We start from the raw sequence: 24,317 nt of genomic DNA, 5'->3' as shown, positions 1-24,317 counted from the left end.
TTTTCTTAAAGCCATTGGACCCTTTCGGTACAGAAAAAAAAAAAAAAAAAGTTCACAGATTTACAAATAACTTACAGGGTTTACAGAAGGTAGTGGTGAAATACTTCTCTTGAAATATTATTCCATGAAATGCTTTACTTTTTGAGAAAACAGTAAAACAATATCAATTCTCGTTAACGAGAATTACGGATTTATTTTAAACACATGTCATGACACGGCGAAACGCGCGGATACAAGGGTGGGTTTTCCCGTTATTTTCTCCCGACTCCGATGACCGATTAAGCCCAAATTTTCACAGGTTTGTTATTTGATATAGAAGTTGTGATACACGAAGTGTGGGCCTTGGACAATACTGTTTACCGAAAGGGTCCAATGGCTTTAACAAAGGGCACCCTATGAGTATGAGGAAATTGTAAATTTTTACTGGAGCATTTCAAGAGCACCAGGGCAATGACCGGGGGGCATGGAGGCAATCGCCTTTGTTGCCTCTGTGAGTTATCAGGACTGCCCCAGCCAGGGGTTGTTTGCTGGATGCACACTGTACAATAGCATGACACATGCAGGGACTCCCCCCCCCCCCCATTTCTAACAACACATGTACATTGTTATGTACTCTTTTAGCATTTCTTTCCTCTTATAATAGTACAAAGGTATCCACTACAATCCTCTATAAAAAATCCCTGCGATTCCAAGAACACAAAGAATACACTACAAGCCTGGTACATTCGCACCATGCCCAACAATATCAAGCACCAATGCCCAGGAAATCTAACGAGCGGTGTTCGATGCCCAGGACTTGACCCTTTTTCATTATTCTGCAGTAAATGTTATCATCCAAAAAAAAAAATCAAAGCTCCATAAAAGAAGGGCGCATGGCACAGTCAACAGTGCACTGTATGTAAGTTTTCTGTATGCAAGCCTGATACTTCACAGAGGCAACGAAGGTGATCGCCTCCTTTTCATCTGGTCATTGCCTTGGTGCCCTTGAAATGCTCCATAATTGAAATTTACAAAATATTCCCTCATAGGGTGCCCTTTTACAATGAGAAAATGCATTGGTGCCCTTTACCATTTCAAAAATGAAGCATATTCAGGCCTGTGTATGCAAACAAAACAGTACCCTTTGAACTTTGATTTTTATCAACAAAGCCTGCTCACATTGAGGTCACGTCTACACCAGTTAGCAATTTTGTTCATCTGACTCAGTGACTGCAATGGTTTTCCCTGGAATAACTCTCAGGGGGTTTTCCTCCCACATCTAAAACTGAAACCTCTTCACAAGTCCTCTGTCCATTGGGTTCTTGGCTAGTACACAGTGATTCAGACCGGGTTCACACTGGATCCACAATTGCAAGATCGGGGTCCCGCAACAAGATTAGTTGCAGGCGTGAAATCGCGGTCGCGTTCCCACTTGAGTATGATCATGCATTTATCCCCCTTTTTCAGAACGGAAGTGGGTTCAAAAGAACACTGTTTTACTAGAAAATTGCAGGGTCTGATTGCCCAGTTGCATTCCACTAAACATTTTATCGCCCATTAATCCACAAGGACGATCAGATCTCGCTTAAATCCTACTCCCGAGGAGGATCAAAATTGCTACACATTAACTTTCTGAGAGTCCTTGGCTTCACAACCAGAACAAATGAAATGGAAATAAAAACGTACACCCTTTAAAAACTCAAAAATTCAGTTTCAAGGAACAATTGCTGACATTTACACTCGTATGTATTTTTCAAGGTGTCTCCAAACGTTAATTGACAACCTTGCAACAATGTCACACTCGAGTGCTGCCTGCCATGGTCACCATTATAGCAGTCAAGTTGGGCGTACAAACAAAAACAAATTGAACAGTAGGCCCGAAGAGCAATAATGTCGCATGGTCTAACACACTACACTGGCCAAATTGGAGAAAACTGACTCCTACAGCAGAAGTAATATAATTGTGAAGATGAGTTCAGGTGGACTGGATCAATCACTGCCTGAACAATACCCGTAAACATTACTCTGACAAATTTTGTACACGACTGGAGGGAAAAACAAATATTTTGTACTACCATTGAATTTTGGTAAAATCTAATTCATTTATTTACAAAAAAATGTAATCAACAGGGCCCATCTTCATGGCTATGCTTACCGTAAGCACAGAAGCGGCGCTTACGGAAGCAGGGAATTCTGTGCTTACGGCAAGCGTATTTCACGCATTAGCGACAAATTTGGGCTACTGCGCGTGCTTACTTCAGGTTACTAGGCATTCTACGCTTACAAGGTTAGCGCAGAAATTCGGTGCTTGCATGTAAGCGGGGAATCACGATAGTAAGTGCAGAATTTGGCGGTAAGCAGAGCCATGAAATTGGGCCCTGGTTGCAATCCACAGGGTGGGCTACTTCTTGAGTAGGGTCAGGTTGTACGGTACATTAGGGCCTATAGAAGCAGGGGTGAGAGTCATTACTAATGAAAAAGTCTGAAACTTGGATACAAATTCAAATGTATAAATGATGCCTGGGGTTATAGATTCCAAGGAGCTTTTGAAAACAGTATCCAAGGCAGCAGAGAAGTAGACCAATGAGCAGGATTTCCTTATTTGTGGAAAAAAAATTGTCTGATTCTCTTCACCAGGCCGACATAAAAAGTCTGAATTCAGCCAAAAGTCTGAATAATCTCATCCAGGCCTGATACTTCACGGAGGCAACGAAAGGCGATTGCCTCCGTGTCCCCTGGTCATTGCCTTGGTGCCCTTGAAATGCTCCAGTAGAAATTTGCAATTTCATCATAGGGTGCCCTTTACCAAGAAGAAAATGCCTTGGTGCCCTTGCCCTTTCAAAAACGAAGCATACAGCCCTGCTCATCCCTGTAAAAGGCGCAGCTTACAAGCCTGGCAGGCTAATTACAAGCTACAAAGCACAATACCTCACTATGGATTGTAGAAACCTACACAAAAATAATGTAATGCGACAGGCAATCAGGGGCAGATTGCAATAAAACGGTCTTAGTCAGCGATCTAAGACCAGTCAGTTATAGCCGGCTATCTGTCTTAGACGGTCTTAGCTTAGTCAGTCATTAAGCCTGTTGCAATAAGCCGGTCTTAGACAAGTCGGCGAAAAGTAATGCAATACGAACAAATGTCCCATTATACTTGGCACTTCTGCAGTCACTGGCGGTACAGCATTCTTCTTATTGCTTTGGTTTAAATCATTGGATATTAAATCTGTGAGTTGTATCATTTTTTACTCTTGGGAACATTATTTACGATTCACTGTATCATCATCATAATGCCTATCATGGGTGTAACTGTAATCTATTTCTAAAACACAATCTCGTCGTGTAGAGCTCTTTGCATCAAATCATCTACAACTAACAAATGCAGCGCCATCTTAAAAAACCAAAACAAAGACCGATTATAGCCAGCTCAGAGCAGGCTTAAGATTTAAGACTGGCTTTAATTAAAGACCGCGCTATTGCAATCGGTCTATAATTAAAGACTGTCTAAGCGCGCTTCAAGTTACCCTGCTATAGCGCATCTAGACTGGTTTAAGACCGCTTGGTGCAATCCACCCCAGGGCTCGCATATGACACTTGCCAGCTGGCCAAGGCCAGTGATTTTAGCCTGGGCCAGTAGACTCATGACCTGTTATGGCATGTCAAGTGATCTTGTGTTTTTTAAGTCACCAAGGTGCAATATTTTTCAACAGAAAGTTTTGATTTTTAAAGTGTTGACTTCGAGTCTGGTATGTGTGCAATATGTTTTAGTATCAAAATATTACTATGTAACCAATCAGATAATTACAGCGCTGTTCAAATAAACACAATTTTACAAGTCATTTTTGTAGAAATCTATTTCTCGTGAAGATTCTCATGAAGAAATGTCTCATGAAATAAACTCAGGTCCAAATACTTTGAGCTACAAGCCGTGCAGACTCGTGGAATTTTCCCCCGAAATACGAGCCTGGCCTATTCTTCTAGAGTGTGATACAAATAGCCTACAAATGTACTTGTGGTGTTGCATACGGACAACGTGCATAGTAGGCCTATGTATTGGGACGATCACATTTCAGGATGTAGGCCAACTGTGCACTAAATTTATCCTGGAAGCAGATCATTATGTGTTTACCCAAGATTTATACAGTGAGTGTACTACATGTATGTACATCAATGCACAGCATACAGTCCTTGAACTTTGCAATATCCATGTCTCACAGTTTGCCAAGGAACAGCTCGTCAGTGTTGTTGTACTACTTGCATGTCATGTGATGTGTACTAATCATGGTCATGGACGTACAATCATAGAGCAAGGACAAGACATGTATAACACATTTTGGAATGTGGTTGTAGGCTACATGATGTGTAATACATCAGCCTTTAAGAGCACTGTAGGTTGGGTTTTTTCAACAGGTTAGCCTGCTTAGAGAATTACTAAGTTATCTAAGACACGGAAATTACATTCAGGACATAGTGTTCTTAGTAAACTCCATCCCGAATGAAATTTCTGGGGGTTTTTTTTCTCCGCTTTTTTCTGCTGGGGACATCATTTTTACATTGTACATTTAACAACATTCCAGTTATAAAGAGGCTCTGCTTCTGTGCTGTGCACTAGTACATTCTGAATTCCCAAAACTCACTTCTGCATTGTGTTACTTTGTTTTGCTGTCATCATAATTTTTTCTGTTATAATATAAGGAGGTAATTTGACCAGCCCTATTAAGAGAGTCGAAAGTTTTTGGTTGATTTTTTTTAATATTGGAGGCCTACGTGAATTATAAGAGAATCAATGTGTGGTGAAGAGGTTTTCAACTAGTGGTTAAGTTCTTGATAATTTTACCGAGACGAAATCGAGGTAAATTATCAAGAACCAGACCTGGGCGAGTTTAAAACACTAGTTGAAAACCGGTTCAACACACTTTGATTCCCATTCATAAATACCTTTTCTGTCAAAAAACATCGTTCACTCTTGGTCAAAAAGTAAAATAAATGCAAAAACTATAATTGTTCAAAAAAATTGATTTCTTTCAACACAACTCCCCTCCAGCTATGAAATGGTAAGGCCCTCCGCCACCCTCGGGTAAACAACTCCTTATAAAGGAATGCTGTGCGCGTCGCGTGTATCGCGTGATGTGGCAGAACTGTCCCGGCCGCTGCTCTCGACCAATAGGAATGAACAAACTATTTTATAAGCAAAGGTGCAAGCTCGCGTGTCATGCCCATGTTTTGAACACTTTTTACTGGTCATAAACAAAGGTTTATACACACCCACGTGATGTGCTCTCCACCACCAGGAATAGCGAAACTGTCTGAGGTAGTTATGAATGCATAACAAAATGTAAATAAAAAAGCCCATTTCACAACCCTCCTTCCTCTATGTGTGCTTTCACCTCTATCAATGTCATCTATTTCCACTAGACTGCTTTTGTTACACCAGGTTTTTACTGTTCATGTTTGTTGTGTTGTCATTTAAGCCTACCAGATGATGACTCTGCTACATAGTAAGATAAAAAAACAGGGGTTTAAAACCCTTTTAGTCTGCACGCATACAGACGGCCTGCACCCTTTGAATACTGTGCCGAAACACCTTCAAAGTTTGACAAGTTGTAGTTCTAGAAATGATTTTAAACAATAACATGCAGCAAACAGTCGTAGGGATAGAACACTATCTCGATTTGATAACAGTCTAAAAATAGCACTGGTGCCCATGCAAAAATCACATCCAAAGCAAAGGTACAAAGTCTATGTAGGCCTATCACATACAAAATCATTAACTCATCGCGAGTTGCTGTCCATTCTCTGTGGATGTGCAGACCTTATTGTGTGTCGAACGCACAATTACAGTTATTCGCAGAAGAACTAAATATAATTAATTATAGTTTGCATTATACGTGTAGACAATTTCTGTGAAAGTTATTGGTGTTTTTATACACTGAATACCATGATATGAAAGTATTTTTCAAAGGTTCTGAGGTGCAGAAGTGATCTTTTCAATGTAGGTAACAAAAGGGACTCGTATTCATTTTCAAAGGTATGTGGTGATTGTTTTCAATCACTTTTGTAGTATTTTTTCCCATCTAATTAAAGGAACACGTTGCCTTGGATCAGTCGAGTTGGTCTTTGAAAAGCATTTGTAACCGTTTGTTATAAAAAGCATTTAGAAAGATACTTTAAAAGTAGAATATAATGATCCACACAAGTATCACTCGAAATAGGGTGGTTTTCCTTTTACCTCGGCGACTAACACGGAGTCAAATTTTTTACTCCCATAAATGGCCGACCGTGTTAGTTCGCAAAGTAAAAGGAAAACCACTCAATTTCGAGGCAAATTTAGGTGGACCATTGTATTCTACTTTTAAAACATCTTTCTACCCAATTTTTTGCATTTTATAACAAACGGTTACAAACGCTTTTTATTGAAAAACTCGTCCGATCCAAGGCAACATGTTCCTTTAAGATGACAGTACAGTTGAGAGAACTTGTGTGCACAACTTCCCACGTAACAAACATGCAAACAATGTTTTATAATTTTTGTCAGAGTTCCCCTTTCTCTTACAAGGCCTATTTGTACAAATCGGCGAATTCTATTCCCATGTGAATTTTAACCCCTTAGTGATGTTATTTATCAAAAAGGAAGTTGCCAATGTAAAGTAAAATATTTTGGCACCTGAACAACAAATTTGAAAATTTGAAAATTGTTACACATGTACCCCTGTGGGCCTGTTTTGGCTTATTTCTCCGTAATGAAATTTCTGACAATTGACTCATTTAGCTTGAAAATCTTATACTTTATAAGGATCTGTTGTTACAACAAATCTTGACAAAATAAAAGGTAAATGTACCCGACAATAGACCTAAATGCATTGATGCTGTCCAGTCGCCATCTAATAGAGGTAACATGTAAATGATGACGAAACAATCACAACGCAGATGTGTACGCACGGCGCAAAGGCCTACAGGCCTATTAACCAATAACGACCGCTTTTTCACCTGGGTGAGACCGCCCTACTGATATGACATCACATGCATGATGGATACACTGGACAATACAAATTGTACCTACCAAATGCCACTGTACAGAGTATGAGGGATCCTTGAAGTTCAAGCTTCGTTTTGTTCTTCTACGTATCCTCTGCCGATGGAACCACTCCAAGTCTGGATGCTTCTGTAACCTGGCCTCCGTGTCCTGCTGTATAAGTCTAGCATCAGCGTGATCCTCAGCCCCTTTCAAAGTTTTATTATAACTGGCGTGCACAAAAAGGTAATGGTTCAATAACTCTCCGACTTGGCCGTGATTTAAAAGGTCCAGTTCTCGGGATATTCGGTGGGCTATCTGGTCGTAGTCAGTCCGCTGGACGGTCTTTCTGTGCTCGCTGGTCCGAAACTTGACCGCCCAAGACAGAGTCTCCTGCATGTCCGAGGAGGTCGATTCCGTGTCATCCTGGTTGGTCGCGTACTCCACTCTCGCAATGTAGAAACTGTGCACGGGTACCGGGGAGATTACCCACAATGCAATGAGGAGGGGTAGGTTGAAGTGGCGCGTGACATCGTGGGGAAAGGTCACAGGGCATCTGTCTAGCAGCATGATGGTAAGTTTCGTGGGTGCCTTATGGCGAGACGACCCACGATGACGCTACTGTGTTGATGAGTTGTTGTGAACCCACGATGGGCAGTTGCCCAGGTCGTAGGTGTGTTGGTGTTGGCTGTGCAGTTTGTCATGTGTGCTTTGGGCTGTAAAATCAAAAGAAATTGACTGATTAATTGACTTTGTTTTATATTTTTTTTTAAAGGGTACACGTACAGGCCTACCGGTTCAATGTACATGTAGGCCTGTATGCTTTGTTTTAAAAAGGCAAGGGCACCAAGGCATTTTCTCCTTGGTAAGGACATTGGTTTGTGAGGAAATTCTTAATTTCTACTGTCCAGAGCATTTCAAGGGCACCAAGGCAATGACCAGAAGGCATGGAGGCAACCTTCTTTGCCTCCTTGAAGTATCAGGCCTGCATATACATGTATGGTAAACACTTTGCATGACAGGAAATACCTGACTTGTTCATGACAAGAAATGTGCGTACATGTACATCGCTCAGAATGTTGCTCTGCAAATCACTATCAGCATACAATACTAGTTTATTCATAAGTTGTATGTAGTTAATCAGGTACAATAAATGCACAGAGGAAAATAAATACGTAGCACTTTATATGTAGCTGTACCCAGGAAGTGATGTTGTCAAGCATACATGCTGTAGCAAACCTTTTGGACTGAACATTTTTTGTACACACCAAATGCTAATGAGTAGCAATGATGAATTTCAGAAGCAACGGATACAGTGTGGTGTGCTTTGCATACAAACTATCCAGTGGGACCACTGTTTGGTCTATTTGCACTATCCCCATGAGAAGAAAAAACACCACACACAGATTTCAACAAGTAAACAGTATGTTTGAACTTGCATCGAAGACAAAAGCAGAATTTCTTCCTGAGCTTTTGTGCACTACAGGTGTATGTGTTCAAGGACAGAGCAAACAAACCAAAAAGTGCACTGTGAATTGGATGGACCCTTGACCAGTGGTTTTAAGAAGGTGGTCAAAGTGGACACTAGAGATAAAATCCTTTCAACCTCTTGAGGATATTCCTGGTCAGGGTTATATCTTAAAGCATTCTTTGAATCTTTGAATGTATTTGAACACCTGGCAAACAGTAAATTGAGGTCTTGTAGAGTGAAGGCTGAATAACAGCCTTAGCTATGGAGTTCAATGTACCATGTAATTATACCATAGCATGTACTGAATGAAGCTTTGTGTGGACTTGACCTTAAAGGCGCTGGACGCGTTTGGTATTATTGTCAAATTAAAGACCAGTATTTTCACTAGATCCTATCATATGCACATGGAAAAACAAATCTGTGGACATTTAGACTCAGTATGTCATTGAAGTTGCAAGAGAATAATGAAAGAAGAAACACCAAGGTTGTTGAAAACAAAGTGTGTGCTTTCAGATGGCTGAATAAAAGGCTTTAGGCCTGAAGTCTTTGTACATGTTCGAGGGAGAAATTATACCTCTTCCTAAAGATGTTACCTTAGAGCATGTTCAGAGGAAGTCGTTTCTCACAATGTTTTATACTATCATCAGCTCCCCACTGATAGCTTGTGCAGAAAGTAAGTTTTTATGCTAAACAGTTTATTTATTTTGAGTTCTATACTATTGCCTTTAGGGAGTGCACAAAGGCAACAATACAAAGCATGTAGTCCAGCTTTGTGTGGACTGGACCTTGAGTTCACTAAGGGGTCACAGATTAGGCACAGCACCTTTCATGGTCGATGAATAAAGGCACTTGCTCAGAGTCATGATTGCATTCTTTACCTGTCTGAGTTTTCAAGACAAGATGGGAAGTGACTACCACAAATGGTTTTTTCAAACTTAATGAGGGGATATAATTGTTTGAATGATGATGGTGTAACTACCTGTTATTACCCTTATCATAAAAACGAAACTAATGCTTTTCTAAAAAAGTTATTTAAAATAACAAATTGCAAAGTACAATACTATCAAATATCATCTTTCTGCATAGCATTTTACAGCAATTATTTTGGTTAATTCAAAAGGAAACATCTGAACATAGAGCAACCTTTCATAAACCAAAAGAATGCTTATGTAAATTCAATGTAACACATTTAACACTGAGTAGGCCCTACATCTAGGCCTTCAACAATGATCAAAGATAGCATTTTCCTGCATAGCATTTTTAAGGTAGTGGACACTATTGGTAATTGTCAAAGACTAGCCTTCACAGTTGGTGTGTCTCAACATTATGCATAAAATAACTAACCTGTGAAAATTTTAGCTCAATCGGTCATCGAAGTTGCGAGATAATAATGAAAGAAAAAAACACCCTTGTCACACAAAGTTGTGTGCTTTAGATGGTTGATTTTGAGACCTCAAGTTCTAAATATGAGGTCTCAAAATCAAATTTGTGGAAAATTACTTCTTTCTCGAAAACTATGGCACTTCAGTCCAGAGAGAGCCGTTTCTCACAATGTTTTATACCACCAACCTCTCCCCATTACTCGTCATCAAGAAAGGTTTTATGCTAATAATTATTTTGAGTAATTACCAATAGTGTCCACTGCCTTTAAAGCAATTTTGTCAGTCGACCACTGCTAAAGGGAGAACTGTGACCATGGAGCAACCTTTCATATAAACAAACGTGCTTTGAAAAACACTGTAAAATCAATACACAAACATGTGCAACAATGATCAACAAAGATGTAGCATATAATTTCTGCAATTAGCATTTTAAAGCAATTTGGTCAGCGCACCACTGTTCAAAGGAGATCTGAACATAAAGCAACCCTTTTCTAAACAAAGAATGTTTATTACTGTATAAAACTAAAACACCCTTCACAAAAATGGGCATACACTGGATAGGCTCCAACGATCAAAGATAGCCTCTTTCTGCTTAGCATTTTAAAGGCTATTTTGAACAGCTGTTACTCATTGTACTCTGTTACAAAAAACACACATCACAACAAACAAGAGGAACTCGCAGCTGTTACCTTTTATAAATATTTGTTTGGAAATAGAGTGTGGAGGAAGAAAACAAAGGGTGAACTGAACAGAGGCAATCAGTGAACAGCTTCCCTATGGTATAAATGCAGCCGGCCAATTTCACAAAGAGTTTAGTAATGGTTTGATTTTAAAGACACTGGACACTATTGGTAATTTTCAAAAACTAGTCTTCTCACTTGGTGTTCTCAACAAATACATAAGATAACAAACTTGTGAAAATTTTAGCTATATTTTTCAATAATTAAGAAAAAACACCCTTGTCATACGAAGTTGTGTGCTTTCAGATGCTTGATTTCAAGACCTCAAATTCTAAATCTGAGGTCTCGAAATCAAATTTGTGTAAAACTATGTTACTTCAGAGGGAGCCGTTTCTCAAAGAGTTTAATACTATCAATAGCTCCCCATTACTCGTTACCAAGTAAGGTTTTATGCTAATAATTATTATGAGTAATTACCAAAACTAGTGTCCACTGCCTTTAACTGTGTATCAATCTAAAAAAACAAAGTATTATGTCACAACAATGTGCAATACATAGATTTATCTTTTTCTAATGATACTTGTAAGTAGCGGATATCCGCTGTTGGATATAAATAAAAACAATGTCCAAAGGCCCACACTTTGTGTATCACAACTTATATAGAAAATACCGAGCTGTGAAAATTTAGGCTATATCCTGCCACCACTTTGTTATTCAGTACATATTTTACTCAATAATGTGATATTCCTTTTTCAGGTAAAAATTAGTAAAAAGGTGGTGGCAGGTAACGGCAAATTTGCGATGTGCATGCCCTAATCTCAAAATCGTTTTGTGTATTTTAAATGAATTGTAAGTCAGAGAGAACTAAACATACATCAATCAAGCTCTACTTCATTTACCATACAAGTAAGTACTGACTGTACAATTTACATTCAAAACCTTTCAAAAAGCTAAATAGATCTGTTATTATCAATTCATTGGCGGACTAAATTCTGCAATAACTGAGCTAACTTAGGATTCATCATCATCATCATCATCATCATCATCACCATCATCTTCCTATACTGTGCAGAAACCTCCTCTGGAGTATACTCGCACATTGGTTGAGGTGCAAACTAGCAGGTGCAGACATAAACTCAAGGCATAAAAAGATACGCATACTGTCATGACTGTGCAAGTAAAAGCATTTAAGTATTTTGTGTGGGGGATGGATAATTAGCTGAATGTGACACCGTTCAGTCTGGTAACAAAATAAGAGAAAAATAAATTGAAAAGCCAGGAGCACATCGAGAGCATGTCTGCACTTCACACTTGCACACTCAACCAGGATGCAGCCACCACAAAATTTAACTTGGAAAAGTTTCCGTATGGCACCACCATATTCGATATGAAATAATATAAGAACTTATTTACCTGATTGATATATCTATGGTGGCCCTGAAGGGACATCGCATATCGCAAACGTGTGCGCATACGTATGCAATGTCGTGAAACAATTCGCAAATATGTGCGCACACGAATGCAATGTCGTGAAACAATTCGCGAAAATGTGCGCACACGTATGCAATGTCGTGAAACAATTCGCAAATATGTGCGCACACGTATGCAATGTCGTGAAACAATTCGCGAATATGTGCGCACACGTATGCAATGTCGCGAAACAATTCGCGAATATGTGCGCACACGTCTGCGAATATTATTTGCGATGTCGTGAATTTTATTGCATACCATGTTGCATACCTTTGAATAAAATGCCTAATGATCTGGGGGGTTTCTTTCCAACAGTGAGATAAGCGGTAGTCAGTGCAGCAGTAGTCTTTGTTGTGAGGCAAGCGAGGCGTGTGGTCGTCCTTGGCCTGGTGCCAAGTTCCTGGGTATACACATGCTTTACAGAGGGAGCCTGCTGTAGCGCCACAGTACTCCCTAGATCGGTAACAAATTATCCACAACTATGACATCACCCTAATGGTATGCAACATGGTATGCAATAAAATTCACGACATTGCAAAACAAATCGCACTCGTGTGCGCACATATTCACGATTTGGTTCACGAAATTGCATACGTGTGCGCACATATTCACGATTTGGTTCACGAGATTGCATACGTGTGCGCACATATTCGCGATTTGTTTCACGACATTGCATACGTGTGCGCACATATTCGCGAATTGTTTCACGACATTGCATACGTGTGCGCACATATTCGCGAATTGTTTCACGATATTGTATACGTGTGCGCATATATTCGCGATTTGTTTCACGACATTGCATACGTGTGCGCACACGTTTGCGTTATGCGATGTCCCTTTGGGGCCACCATATATATCCCTTTTTGAAAAAAATGAGTGAAAAAGTGGTGGCGCCGTACGGAAAGTTATCCTTTAACTTTTTTTATATAATTCACTCTCAGTCTCTGTACATCAATCAAATGCTGCCTCACTTACCTTATTTGTTAAACTAGTAACACACTACAGGAAGTATTGTCGACTGTACAATTTATATTCACCACTGCTGCTGCACTATGTTTACACACGAAACATAAATCAGACTATTTACAATACATTGTTTTCATTTGCAGAACTAAATTCAGCAACAACCGAGACTTGCAGCCACCACCACACCACTGACTGTTTCGTTTTATGGACAGGACCTTGCCCTATGGTTTAGCACACTTGTTTTATGTAGTGTAGAGATGTAAACAAAACAGTGTACTGAAGAGAACGTGAGGCAAGGCTACGACTCTGTGTACATATCCAATGTACAGATTTACTTGGAAGATAAACGTTTTGTGTTGGGTACATGGGACGGCAAAACAAAAACACTGGACACTCAGTTAGCGATCTTGACTTCTTTTGCCCTTCTTTTATAACTCTAAATAAAAGACTTCGTCAACTTACCTTGTACTGTCCTTAGTCCATGTACTAAGCTCTATTATTCATTCACGTACACTATAACGCCACAAGACCGGGCCCGGTTAAACAAACGAAAACATCACATAAAGGCCGGATGTTTATGTGCACAATGCACTGAAAATGACCATAAATTAATGCACTCAAGTGGAACGACGACTAGATAGCGCTAGCCACATTGGTTGGTAGCCGCGCCAATTCGTGTATAGGGAAGGTAGGTAACAGTGGTCACCAGGCGAAGGGGCTCGGCTTTTTGTTCAATAAACAATTGGTGGCGCTGTTTAATTTGTCGGTGAACGGAAACTCGCCTCCAAGAGAGTAGAGTTTTACCTATAGACCTTTCTTTTGCAACGTCACAGCCCGAGTTTTTGGCAACCCAGATTGGAAAACTATGGAAAGCCGTAAGTGCAAATTAAGAAAAGATCGCTATTTTTTGTAACAATGTAACCAAATTTGTTGATTTTGTTAAAAACAAAATAATTATGAGAGGTATTTTATTTAATTGAAAGTTTGCAGAAAATGCTGAATTTGGTTAAAACATATGTATTTAAGATTTAGTGTTTTACTAACATTCGGCCGACCATGCCAACCAAGGCGGTTTGTTTATCAACAAAAGAAAGGTCTATTATGTCCCGATCGACCCGCACACTTGTCTGCTGCAAAAAGCTCAAGAAGCAGTCGGCAGAACATTTCCCCCATGCATGGTTCCCACAAAACTTGTTTTTAGCAGCCTGTGAAAATTGTGAAAATTTTCACAGGCTGTGTAGCTGAGTTGTTGTCTTGAACATTGAACCTTTCTTTTTCTCACAAGTTGTCCTACATGATTGAACTAACTCTATTTGGTTGGAATAATTCAGCACAGCAGGCTACAACAGTTGGGGGGGGGGGGGAGGGGTGTCAACTCAAAGACATCAAGATTACGAGTATAAACAGTTCTACAATTAGTGATTAACTTTCATTATTTATTCACATACAAAACAATAATTACAAGGCTTGTTCCCCAAACCACCCCTCTAGTATTATACAATGATTACACGGATGAGCTGTAAATTAACAACACCAGAATTGATCAGACATTGTCTATAAAATCAGCATTGCCGTAACATTTTTTTTTTTTATGATTATGAAAAGTGAACATGTGGGGAAGATGTCACTAATTTTCCGCAGGCTTGGTTGACATGATGTTTGAAACCTTGAGGACGACCTAATCGTGCCTCCCCCTTTAACATTATTAGCCTGAAACACGCAATGATGCCAAATAATGAGCACTGAACCTTCAGTGGGTGCGTTCGTTTAGCTTACCTGGGTCGACCCCCGGTGTGTGTGGCGGTTTTTTTTTCCCAGGACGAATGTGTGCAGATAAAAACCGCCACACACCGGGGTCGACCCAGGAAAGCTAAACGAACGCACCCTTTACCGACTGCGTGATGACTGCATGAGGTCTTATTACCGCATGTTCAGAATTACAGAGAACAATTTGACGTTAATTTTTATTCACCTGTGCCAAATAAATAGACAATGAGCAATGACGTCATACCGCCGTCATCTTTAAAGGGAAAACAATGCAAAAGTCTGAGTCGATAACGCACGCCTTTGTGCTGCCTAGCACAAACGACGACTGCCTATGAGCTACCTTCTTTCTAGCTCTACCAGCCCAGCAAGGGCCGGTGTGGCAGGAGATCTGTCCCCGTAGATGCCCCCACCCACCCCATATCTATACAGCGAACTTTGCACAAACTACCGCCTGCATGTGTATTGGTCCTTGGAACTTTATCACACTGTCACCATTTTGGTCTTGTTCCCCGTTTCCAATAACTATAATGAATGCTCAAACATTCATTGCGCATGGTATCTGACTAGTATTTCGTCTAGCCTCAGTTTAGTTACAATGAGTTTGATGGATTAAAAATCAAGATGACCACACCGTGATAAAGGTCTATAGCATTGCGTAGCGCTGAATTCTGCACTCGCACGACCCATAAAACCACGAGCTCTGTTAAATAGGCCAGCTCCTATTACCACGACCAGGGCTCGGTATAGAGCGTCGTTCGTTTAGCTTCCCTGGGTCGACCCGGTCTTCCCCCGGTGCGTTCGAAAAGCTTTGACGTCATTTCAGGGGGTCATCCGGGTCAACCCCCAGCAGTGCCCTGCTTGTGGAGTGGGTCACTTGGGACTGGCCCTAGGTGCATGACGTCACTACGAGAGCGGTGTGTGATCGTTCGTTTAGCTCTTGTCAGTGGCTCACCCGAGTGAGCACCGCGGGGTAGACCCAGGGAAGCTAATCGAACGCACCCAATATGAATGTGCTAGATGAAGTGTTTTTGTTTTTGCAACGACCTTTTCATTTTAAAGTGGGAAACACAATGTGAACTGTGATCAGCTTCTCATAACATAATGTAAAGTCAACCCAAAACAAAGCAACGCTGTGATAACATTGCAAACAATAATTATCAACAATTAGCACAAATATTACTTTTCTTCAGAAAATACACAACATGAGTTACGCCAATTCCCAAACATTCAAGTAAAATGAAACAATATCCTGAGAACAATTTGAAGACACTGGACACCTTCGGTAATTGTCAACGACTAGCCTTCACAGTTGGTGTATCTCAACAAATGCATAAAATAACAAACCTGTGAAAATTTGAGCTCAAATATTGGTCATCGAAGTTGTGAGATAATAATGACAGAAAAAACAACACTTGTCACACGAAGTTGCGTGCTTTCAGAATGCTTGATTTCGAGACCTCAAATTCTAAATCTGATGTCTCGAAATCAAATTCGTGGAAAATTACTTCTTTCTCGAAAACTACATTACTTCAGAGCGAGCGTTTCTCACAATGTTTTATACTATCAACCTCTCCCCATTACTCGTTACCAAGTTAGGTTTTATGCTAATAATTATTTTGAGTAATTACCAATAGTGTCCACTGCCTTTAAAGGTGCATAATCATTAGAAGCTGACCAGTAATGTCTGTAAAGTGAGGTCAGCAACACAGCAATAACCTTACCATGAACCTTAAACATGTCCCCAGTGTTAATATCCGCATTGATATATAAGGACAATTGGTAAGTACAGAACCAGTGATATCTTTGAATACAGTGTTTTACAGTTCATGTACATCCATTTAATTATATTTTATAATGTACGAGAAAAATGAATGCGATGCTAGATCACGTACATCCACGTGACCGTCAGGATCACGGCCATACACTCTCTGACGTAATTTACGAGCCTCGACCTGTGACGTCATTGTTCAGGCTAGGAACATCTATGCAGTGTGTGCCTTTCAGCCCACGTCAATAATCATCTTTTATCTCACGTTGTATTCACACGGCCTTCTGGAGATTCACAGTTAAATCAGACGTACGTGTGTATACTTGTAAAGCCAGGGGACCAGTATTTATGATATTCTTTACTGGTTAATTAATAGAGAGCAATGACAGGCTACAACTTTGTTTTAGAAAGCAAGCTCTACGATTTCTCTGAGCAAAGTTTCAGCTGTTGCTGGAAATGTTGAACCAGCTCCAATAATTCTCCAATCCTCGTAGCTTTCTGGAAAAAAAGATCAAAAAACACAAAAACATGCCTTTGCGTAAAAGATGTCAAATAAACTGCAGGTAAATCAATGGGAAGGTCTATTTTGTCAAAATCTTTGTTTGCGAGTGCCAGTCAGAATCAGCAAAGCTTATATTTTTTTATAAAAATCATTTTGAAGGTTAGAAAAAGGTTGACGTGGTTTATGGTCAACCCGAACCTGTCTCATATTGCCTATGGATTGGAACATGGAACAACTAGTATTTATTGCGCCATGATTAGAATAATTATTCAGTGAGCAAATTATTGTTACCTCTTCCAGCTGGTGTTTTAACTTCACAATTTCTCTGTCTTTATCCCTCAGTTTGGCATTATCAAAGTTGAGAGTGGTACCTGGACGTTGAGGAGCTATTTGGTTGTGTGTTGTAAATATTCTCTGGTCCTCCTGAGATCCGTCTGATTGACTTTCGGACCAGACCGCAATAATCTGTGATTTGGGATGAGAAGCAACGAAATAAATAATTATTATCATAAAAACATACTTGGTAATGAGTAATGGCGAGAGGTTGATAGTATAAAACATTGTGAGAAACGGCTCCCTCTGAAGTGAAGTAGTTTTCGAGAAAAAAAGTAATTTTCCACGAATTTGATTTCGAGACCTCAAGTTTAGAATTTGAGGTCTCGAAATCAAGCATGTGAAAGCACATAACATCATGTGACAAGGGTGTTTTTTCCTTTATAGTTATCTCACAACTCCGATGACCAATTGAGCTCAAATTTTCACAGGTCTGTTATTTTATGCATATGTTGAGATAGACTAAGCTAGATTTTGACAATTACCAATAGTGTCCATTGTCTTTAAAGCCATTGGACACTTTCTGAACAGAACAAAATTTACAAGTAACAGTTCACAGATTCACAAATAACTTACATGGTTTACAGTGGGTAATGGTGAAAGACTTCTCTTGAAACATTATTCCATGAAATGCTTTACTTTTTGAGAAAACATTAAAACAATTATCAATTCTCGCTAACGAGAATTACGGATTTATTTTAAACACATGTCATGACACGGCGAAACGTGGGGAAACAAGGTATGGGTTTTTCCGTTATTTTCTCCCGACTCCGATGACGGACTGAGCCTAATTTGTGGGCCCGTGGACAATACTGTTTACCTATGTTGTTCGATTGCACCTTATTGAGTATTCTCACTTGGTGTATCCCAAACATGCATAAAATAAAATTATAAAAAAATCTTTGAAAATTTTGAAACATTTTTGGTCATCGAAGTTACTTCAGAGGGAGCCGTTTCTCACAATGTTGTATACTATCATTAGCTCTCCATTACTCGTTACCAATTATTTTGAGTAATTTAGTGCCTCTAATCACGTCTACTTGTATCCCATTAAAGGCAGTGGACACTATTGGTAATAACTCAAAATAATGATTAGCATAAAACAATTACTAGTAACGAGTAATTGGGAAAGGTTGATAGTATAACACATTGTGAGAAACGGCTCCCTCTGAAGTGACGTAATTTTTGAGAAAGAAGTAATTTTCCACGAATTTGATTTCGAGACATGCAGAAGTAGATTTTGAGGTCTCGAAATCAAGCATAGGCCTATAAAAGCACACAACTTCGTGTGATAAGGGTGTTCTTTTTTTTTCATTATTATCTCGCAGCTTCGACGACCAATTTTGGTCAGGTTACGCAGGTTTGTTACTTTCTGCAAATATTGAGAAGGCTGCATGGTCTGTGACATTACCAACAGTGTGTCCATGTCTTTAAAGGCAGTGGACACTATTGGTAATTGTCAAAGACTAGTCTTCACAGTTGGTGTATCTCAACATATGCATAAAATAACAAACCTGTGAAAATTTGAGCTCAATCGGTCATCAAACTTGCGAGATAATAATGAAAGAAAAAAACACCCTTGTCACACGAAGTTGTGTGCGTTTAGATGGTTGATTTCGAGACCTCAAGTTCTAAATCTGAGATCTCGAAATCAAATTCGTGGAAAATTACTTCTTGCTCGAAAACTATGGCACTTCAGAGGGAGCCGTTTCTCAAAATGTTTTAACCCATCAACCTCTCCCCATTACTTGTTACCAAGTAAGGTTTTATGCTAATAATTATTTTGAGTAATTACCAATAGTGTCCGGCCACTGTCTTTGATTATTGGCTTTCAGCCTTGCTTGGTGCAAGGAAAGAAAACTTACCTTTGGAAGAAATATAAGGCAGTTTGTGATAGTTGTCCCGACGGTAATACACGCTGCGGTGAGGGTAAAAGTGACGTTGGGCCTCTCGATATCCAGTAACAAAACCAAAGGGGTGATGATAACACTTGGAATAGCCACGTTGTAGATTGCAATCGCTATGAACTTGGAATCGTTGAGCTGCAGCATGGTTACTTTCCTAAGATACGATTTAATGCAAACAACACAAACTAAAGTTAAATTGTTGAGGTTTCTTTCACAATAAATACACTTGACACTATTAGTAGTTGTCAAAGACCAGTCTTCTCATCTCACTTGCTGTATCCCACAGATGCATGAAAATAACAAGCCTGTGAAAATTTGAGCTCATATATGGGCGTTGAAGTTGCGAGATAATATTGAAAGAAAATAAACACCCTTGTCACACGAAGTTGCGTTTTTAGGTGCTTGATTTCGAGAGCTCAAATTCTAAATCTGAGGTCTCCAAATTAAATTCGTGGAGAATTACCTCCTTCTCGAAAAGTAACAGAGGGAGTCGTTTCTCACAATGTGTTACACTATCAACAGCTCCCCATTACTCGTTACCAAGTAAGGTTTTATGCTAATAATTATTTTGAGTAATTACCAATAGTGTCCACTGCCTTTAAGACCAGTCCCCTGTCCGCAAGGATAAGAACAGGTGGTTTATGTACACACAATCATGTACGTCGGATTTAACTGTGAATCTCAGCACCATGCTGAAGACCATGTGAAATGATGCGAAGTCAAAGGTGATTTGTACTTGGGCTTAACGGCAGATCTCTAGCGTAATTCACGAGCCTCGAAGTTTGACGTCAGATGTTCAGGCTACTTATTAGAATAATTAGAGTGACATGGTACAATGGGAACTTAAATGATACTAGGTGGCAGCAGACTTATCCACTGTTGGATTGGAAATGTACCTGGTATTAAAGTCTGCTGCCACACAGCGTTCTAAAGTATCACATTGACTCGCGTGTTTCACACATTGGAAGAAAAACAAAATTTGAAAGTGAAAGGTCTCCCCGCTAAGCTATCCACACATCCCCTTTTTCAAATGACAGAAAGTTCCTAACACACTTGTTAAAAGTGTAATAATACTCTTTTTATCATCTTTCATCTCTCTCATAATGTGACAAGGCTCATATAGGCTAGTTTATACACAATTATTTCTTTTATAGTAAGCAACCCAGTCTGTATTTTGGTTATGTTTTCTTGCTACCTGTTTGTCTTGTATCCATGTAGTTTGTCTCAAGGCTGTCTTCTATGAACCTTGGCTTAATCTGACAGCCTCATACTCTCTTTATTTTGGTTTACCCTTTTCCCCTTCATCCTCTGTGCGTATGGTTTTGATTTCTACGTAATATTTTGTGTATCTTAAGAAGCGTGGTGTGAAATAAATGTGGACTTGAAAAGTACGCAATTTATACTTGCCTTGTTTCCCACGCCAGGAATGCCCCGTACATAAGAAGTGTTCCTTTGTAGCCGAACATGATCCCGGACCACAACAATTTGGGAGAATTTGGCGAGTCACATTTGTCCAACGTCCGCACAATAATCTTGTCCGCGACGAGATCCACCTTGGTCCGGAAACACAAAATAATAGCATTAGCAATTTGATATTAATGCTCCTTTAGATAATAATGTTTAATCAGTCTGTACGGTGTGTTTAGTTTTCCAAATTTAGTAGTAGGGGTCAAGGTTCATCTTGCAGCATCCGGTCAGGCTGGGATCTGACGTTTTTCACGAGCATCGAAGTGATGTCAGATATTCGGCCTATTATGTCTGTCGCTTGATTCGGACGCGTGCTAAAACTCTACACCCGTGTGCTCAAAACAGATATTATTCCAAGGTGAACTTCTAACCTCCGATATCAGTGTGTTTAGTTTTCCAAATTGAGTAGTAGGGGTCAGGGTTCATCTTGCAGCATCCGGTCAGGCTGGGGTCTGACGTTTTTCACGAGCATCGAAGTGATGTCAGATGTTCGGGCTTTTATGTCTGTCGCTTGATTCGGACGCGTGCTAAAAAACTCCACACCCGTGTGCTCAAAACATATATTATTCCAAGTTGAACTTGTAACCTCCGATATCGGACAGAGGGCGCCCTACATTTGCACAAGTCCATTATTACTACGATTTACAGCTTGTTCAGTACCTTATTGGTACACGAGCGCTATTTATAACACTTCTGTGTTATTGAGACCTTTCTTTTGCAACGTCACATCGCAACGTTTTGCCAACCGATGTTGGAAAACAATGGGACGCCAACATGCAAAGTAAAATCAGATACTTAAAATTTGTAACAGAAAAGAATGTTAAGCAAAAACTAATAAATAGTAGGTGTAAAATTTGTTGGAAACAAAGCAACCAATATATGGAGGTAATTTAGTTCATTGACAGTTTGCAAGTTGAATTTGTTCCCATCATCAGCTGTTTTTTAATCACTGGCGAATGGTTTGCTAAATTTCGGCTGGCAGTGCCCAACCAGCGCGGTTTGTTTTTATCAACAGTGGACAGGTCTATTATTTTTCACCTGATCTGCAAGGGTGACTTGGACGAGTTGAATCGGATCAAAGGCTGTCCATACCGATACGATTATGACGTCAACTACGACTAATGCGCCTACAACCATAAAGAGATGGTAGTTGAATATCTGAAGAAGAAAAAAACGAGGAAAACAAAGAGAGCAAAAGGGATAAGTAGAACATTGAGGGCATATACACGCTTAAAGACAATGGACACTATTGGTATTGTCAAAGACCGTCTTCTCACTTGCTGTTTCCCAACATATGCATTAAATAACAAACCTGTGAACATGAGCCCATTTGGTCATCGAAGTTGCGAGATATTAATGTAAGAAAAAAAAAACACTTGTCACACGTAGTTGTGTGCTTTCAGATGCTTGATTTCGAGACCTCAAGTTCTAAATCTGAGGTCTCGAAATCAAATTCAGGAAAAACCTCTTTGAAAACTACATTACTATATATATTATTATTATTATTATTACTGCAGAGGGAGCCGTTTCTTACAATGTTTTATACTATCAACCTCTCCCCATTACTCGTTACCAAATAAGGTTTTATGCTAATAAACATTTTGAGTAATTACCAATAGTGACCAGCCGTCGGTTTCACAAAACTCTTCTTAACTTAAGACTAATCTTAGGATTTAGGACGAGTCCCAACCCTGCACTGTAGCATGCAGACATTAAGATTAATCCTAAGTTAGCACGAGTTACTCGTCCTAACTCGAGATAAGACGAGTCCTAATTCTTTGTGGAATCGACATCGTCATCTAGCCGTGAAACTGTACGCATTGTATTAAAGCCCAACTGCGAACTACCTTGGTTCTCTTTGTTTTGTTCCTGAATATGACGTGGACTCTCCAAGTCTTGGCGAAAAGACCGCCAAAGGCGAGAGTGAACGAAATCGGCAGTATCCATGCATGGGCCTGAGAAGGAGGAAAAACATGTAAAATGTATGCGGAAACGTAATGCACACGCAGCGCTGTACAAAATGAACAGATTTTTTTTCATTTTTTTTTCTCGTGTGTTTTTAATATTATTTTTTTTATATAAAATAATGTTTACTGTAGAAGTCAATCATCTTGGTAAATTTCCAAGGCGCCATACCAACGGTCATTATTCTTAAAGTAAGCTCTCGAGAATTTCTTTAAGTAAAAAAAAACCCACATTGGTATCTTAACAGTTTTTACACAAATTGGCGTAAACGGCAATTAGATTCGTCTTCCCGAGATAGAGCTTTAAAGGAACACGTTGCCTTGGATCGGACGAGTTGGTCAAAACAAAAGCGTTTGTAACCGTTTTTTATAAAATGCATATGGTTGGAAAGATGTTTTAAAAGTAGAATACAATGATCCACACAAGTTTGCCTCGAAATTGCGTGGTTTTCCTTCTACTGTGCGAACTAACATGGTCGGCCATTTATGGGAGTCAAAATTTTGACCCCCATAAATGCCCGACGTGTTAGTCGACGAGGTAAAAGGAAAACCACGCAATTTCGAGGCATGTTTGTGTGGATCATTGTATTCTACTTTTACAACATCTTTCTACCCATATGTGTTTTATAAAAAACGGTTACAAACGCTTTTCAAAGACCAACTCGACCGATCCAAGGCAACGTGTTCCTTTAATGTAAGTGTAGTAACTTCAATTACAGACTTAACTCACTGGATTAGGTTAACGAAACCATGTGTACATGACTTTAATAAACAACAACATGGATGCCAACACAACTACAAAACACCTTTTCTCCAACCAGTCAATAGAGGGCGCTAACACAATAATCAACTACAGGTTATCACAGTACGGCACGCCGAAAGAAGCTTGGGTGGGATTTATTGACGAAGTAAACATCACTTCGATAGCCTTTCTGCTGTATTTGTCGGCAAACATGCCCCACAATTTGTTTATAATTTAAAGTCATGGTGACTGCAAATTTACCGAGAATCAGCGGTTGTTTAACAAATCTGCGTCCTTACTGGTGGTACGGAATTGCATCCGCCGACAGACAAACAAACGCACCGTAGATAACACAAAGTGTGGTCCCAATAAGAAGCCGTTTTATCCCGTAGCACTCGACGAATTCGCGTGTTTCGACGTGTAAACTCACCACTAGACGTGTAAGCCGACACCGATGATGTTATGTTTGTAAACAAAAAACTTGGAAACACACTATTTACGTATGTGAATGCAAGCCACCTTTAAAGGCAGTGAACACTATTGGTAATGACTCAAAATAATTATTAGCATAAAACCTCACTTGGTGACGAGTATTGGGGAGAGGTTGATGGTATAAAACATTGTGAGAAACGGCTCCCTCTGAAGTGCCATAGTTTTCGAGAAAGAGGTATTTTCCACGAATTTGATTTCGAGACCTCAGATTTAGAACTTGAGGTCTCGAAATCAACCATCTAAAACACACACAACTTCGTGTGACAAGGGTGTTTTCTTCTTTCATTTTTATCTCGCAACTTTGATGACCAATTGAGCTCAAATTTTCACAGGTTAGTTATTTTATGCATATGTTGATACTGTGAAGGCTAGGTTTTGACATATACCAATAGTGTCCACTGCCTTTAATCTAATA

The 24,317-nt window shown here is 39.6% G+C and overlaps 2 protein-coding genes across 3 annotated transcripts in view; both read right to left on the bottom strand.

Annotated features, from left to right (window-relative positions):
- Nucleotides 1-13,563, bottom strand: part of LOC139951382 (proprotein convertase subtilisin/kexin type 7-like) — a 43,305-nt gene extending 29,742 nt beyond the window's left edge. Inside the window, exons 1-2 of one of the 2 annotated variants that reach the window (XM_071950257.1) lie at nt 13,423-13,563; nt 7,040-7,707 (exon numbers count right to left, since the gene is read on the bottom strand). In XM_071950257.1, coding sequence (XP_071806358.1) covers nt 7,040-7,561 — 522 coding nt within the window. In that variant the 5' untranslated portion in view covers nt 7,562-7,707; nt 13,423-13,563. Of the gene's footprint in view, nt 1-7,039; nt 7,708-12,969; nt 13,264-13,422 lie in introns of those variants that run through there. The other variant, XM_071950258.1, reaches the window with a different exon arrangement.
- A 3,189-nt stretch (nt 13,564-16,752) lies between these two features.
- LOC139951853 (gamma-aminobutyric acid type B receptor subunit 1-like) overlaps nt 16,753-24,317 on the bottom strand; it is a 35,628-nt gene continuing 28,063 nt past the window's right edge. Inside the window, exons 12-17 of the mRNA XM_071950920.1 lie at nt 22,552-22,659; nt 21,743-21,862; nt 20,645-20,790; nt 19,196-19,391; nt 17,289-17,462; nt 16,753-16,993 (exon numbers count right to left, since the gene is read on the bottom strand). Coding sequence (XP_071807021.1) covers nt 16,913-16,993; nt 17,289-17,462; nt 19,196-19,391; nt 20,645-20,790; nt 21,743-21,862; nt 22,552-22,659 — 825 coding nt within the window. The 3' untranslated portion in view covers nt 16,753-16,912. The remainder of the gene's footprint in view (nt 16,994-17,288; nt 17,463-19,195; nt 19,392-20,644; nt 20,791-21,742; nt 21,863-22,551; nt 22,660-24,317) is intronic.

Source organism: Asterias amurensis, chromosome 19 (genome assembly GCF_032118995.1).
Source record: "Asterias amurensis chromosome 19, ASM3211899v1".
Classification (NCBI taxonomy): Eukaryota; Metazoa; Echinodermata; class Asteroidea; order Forcipulatida; family Asteriidae; genus Asterias; species Asterias amurensis.
The sequence above is the reverse complement of the archived record's forward strand: the minus strand, read 5'-3'. Positions and strand labels throughout refer to the sequence as shown.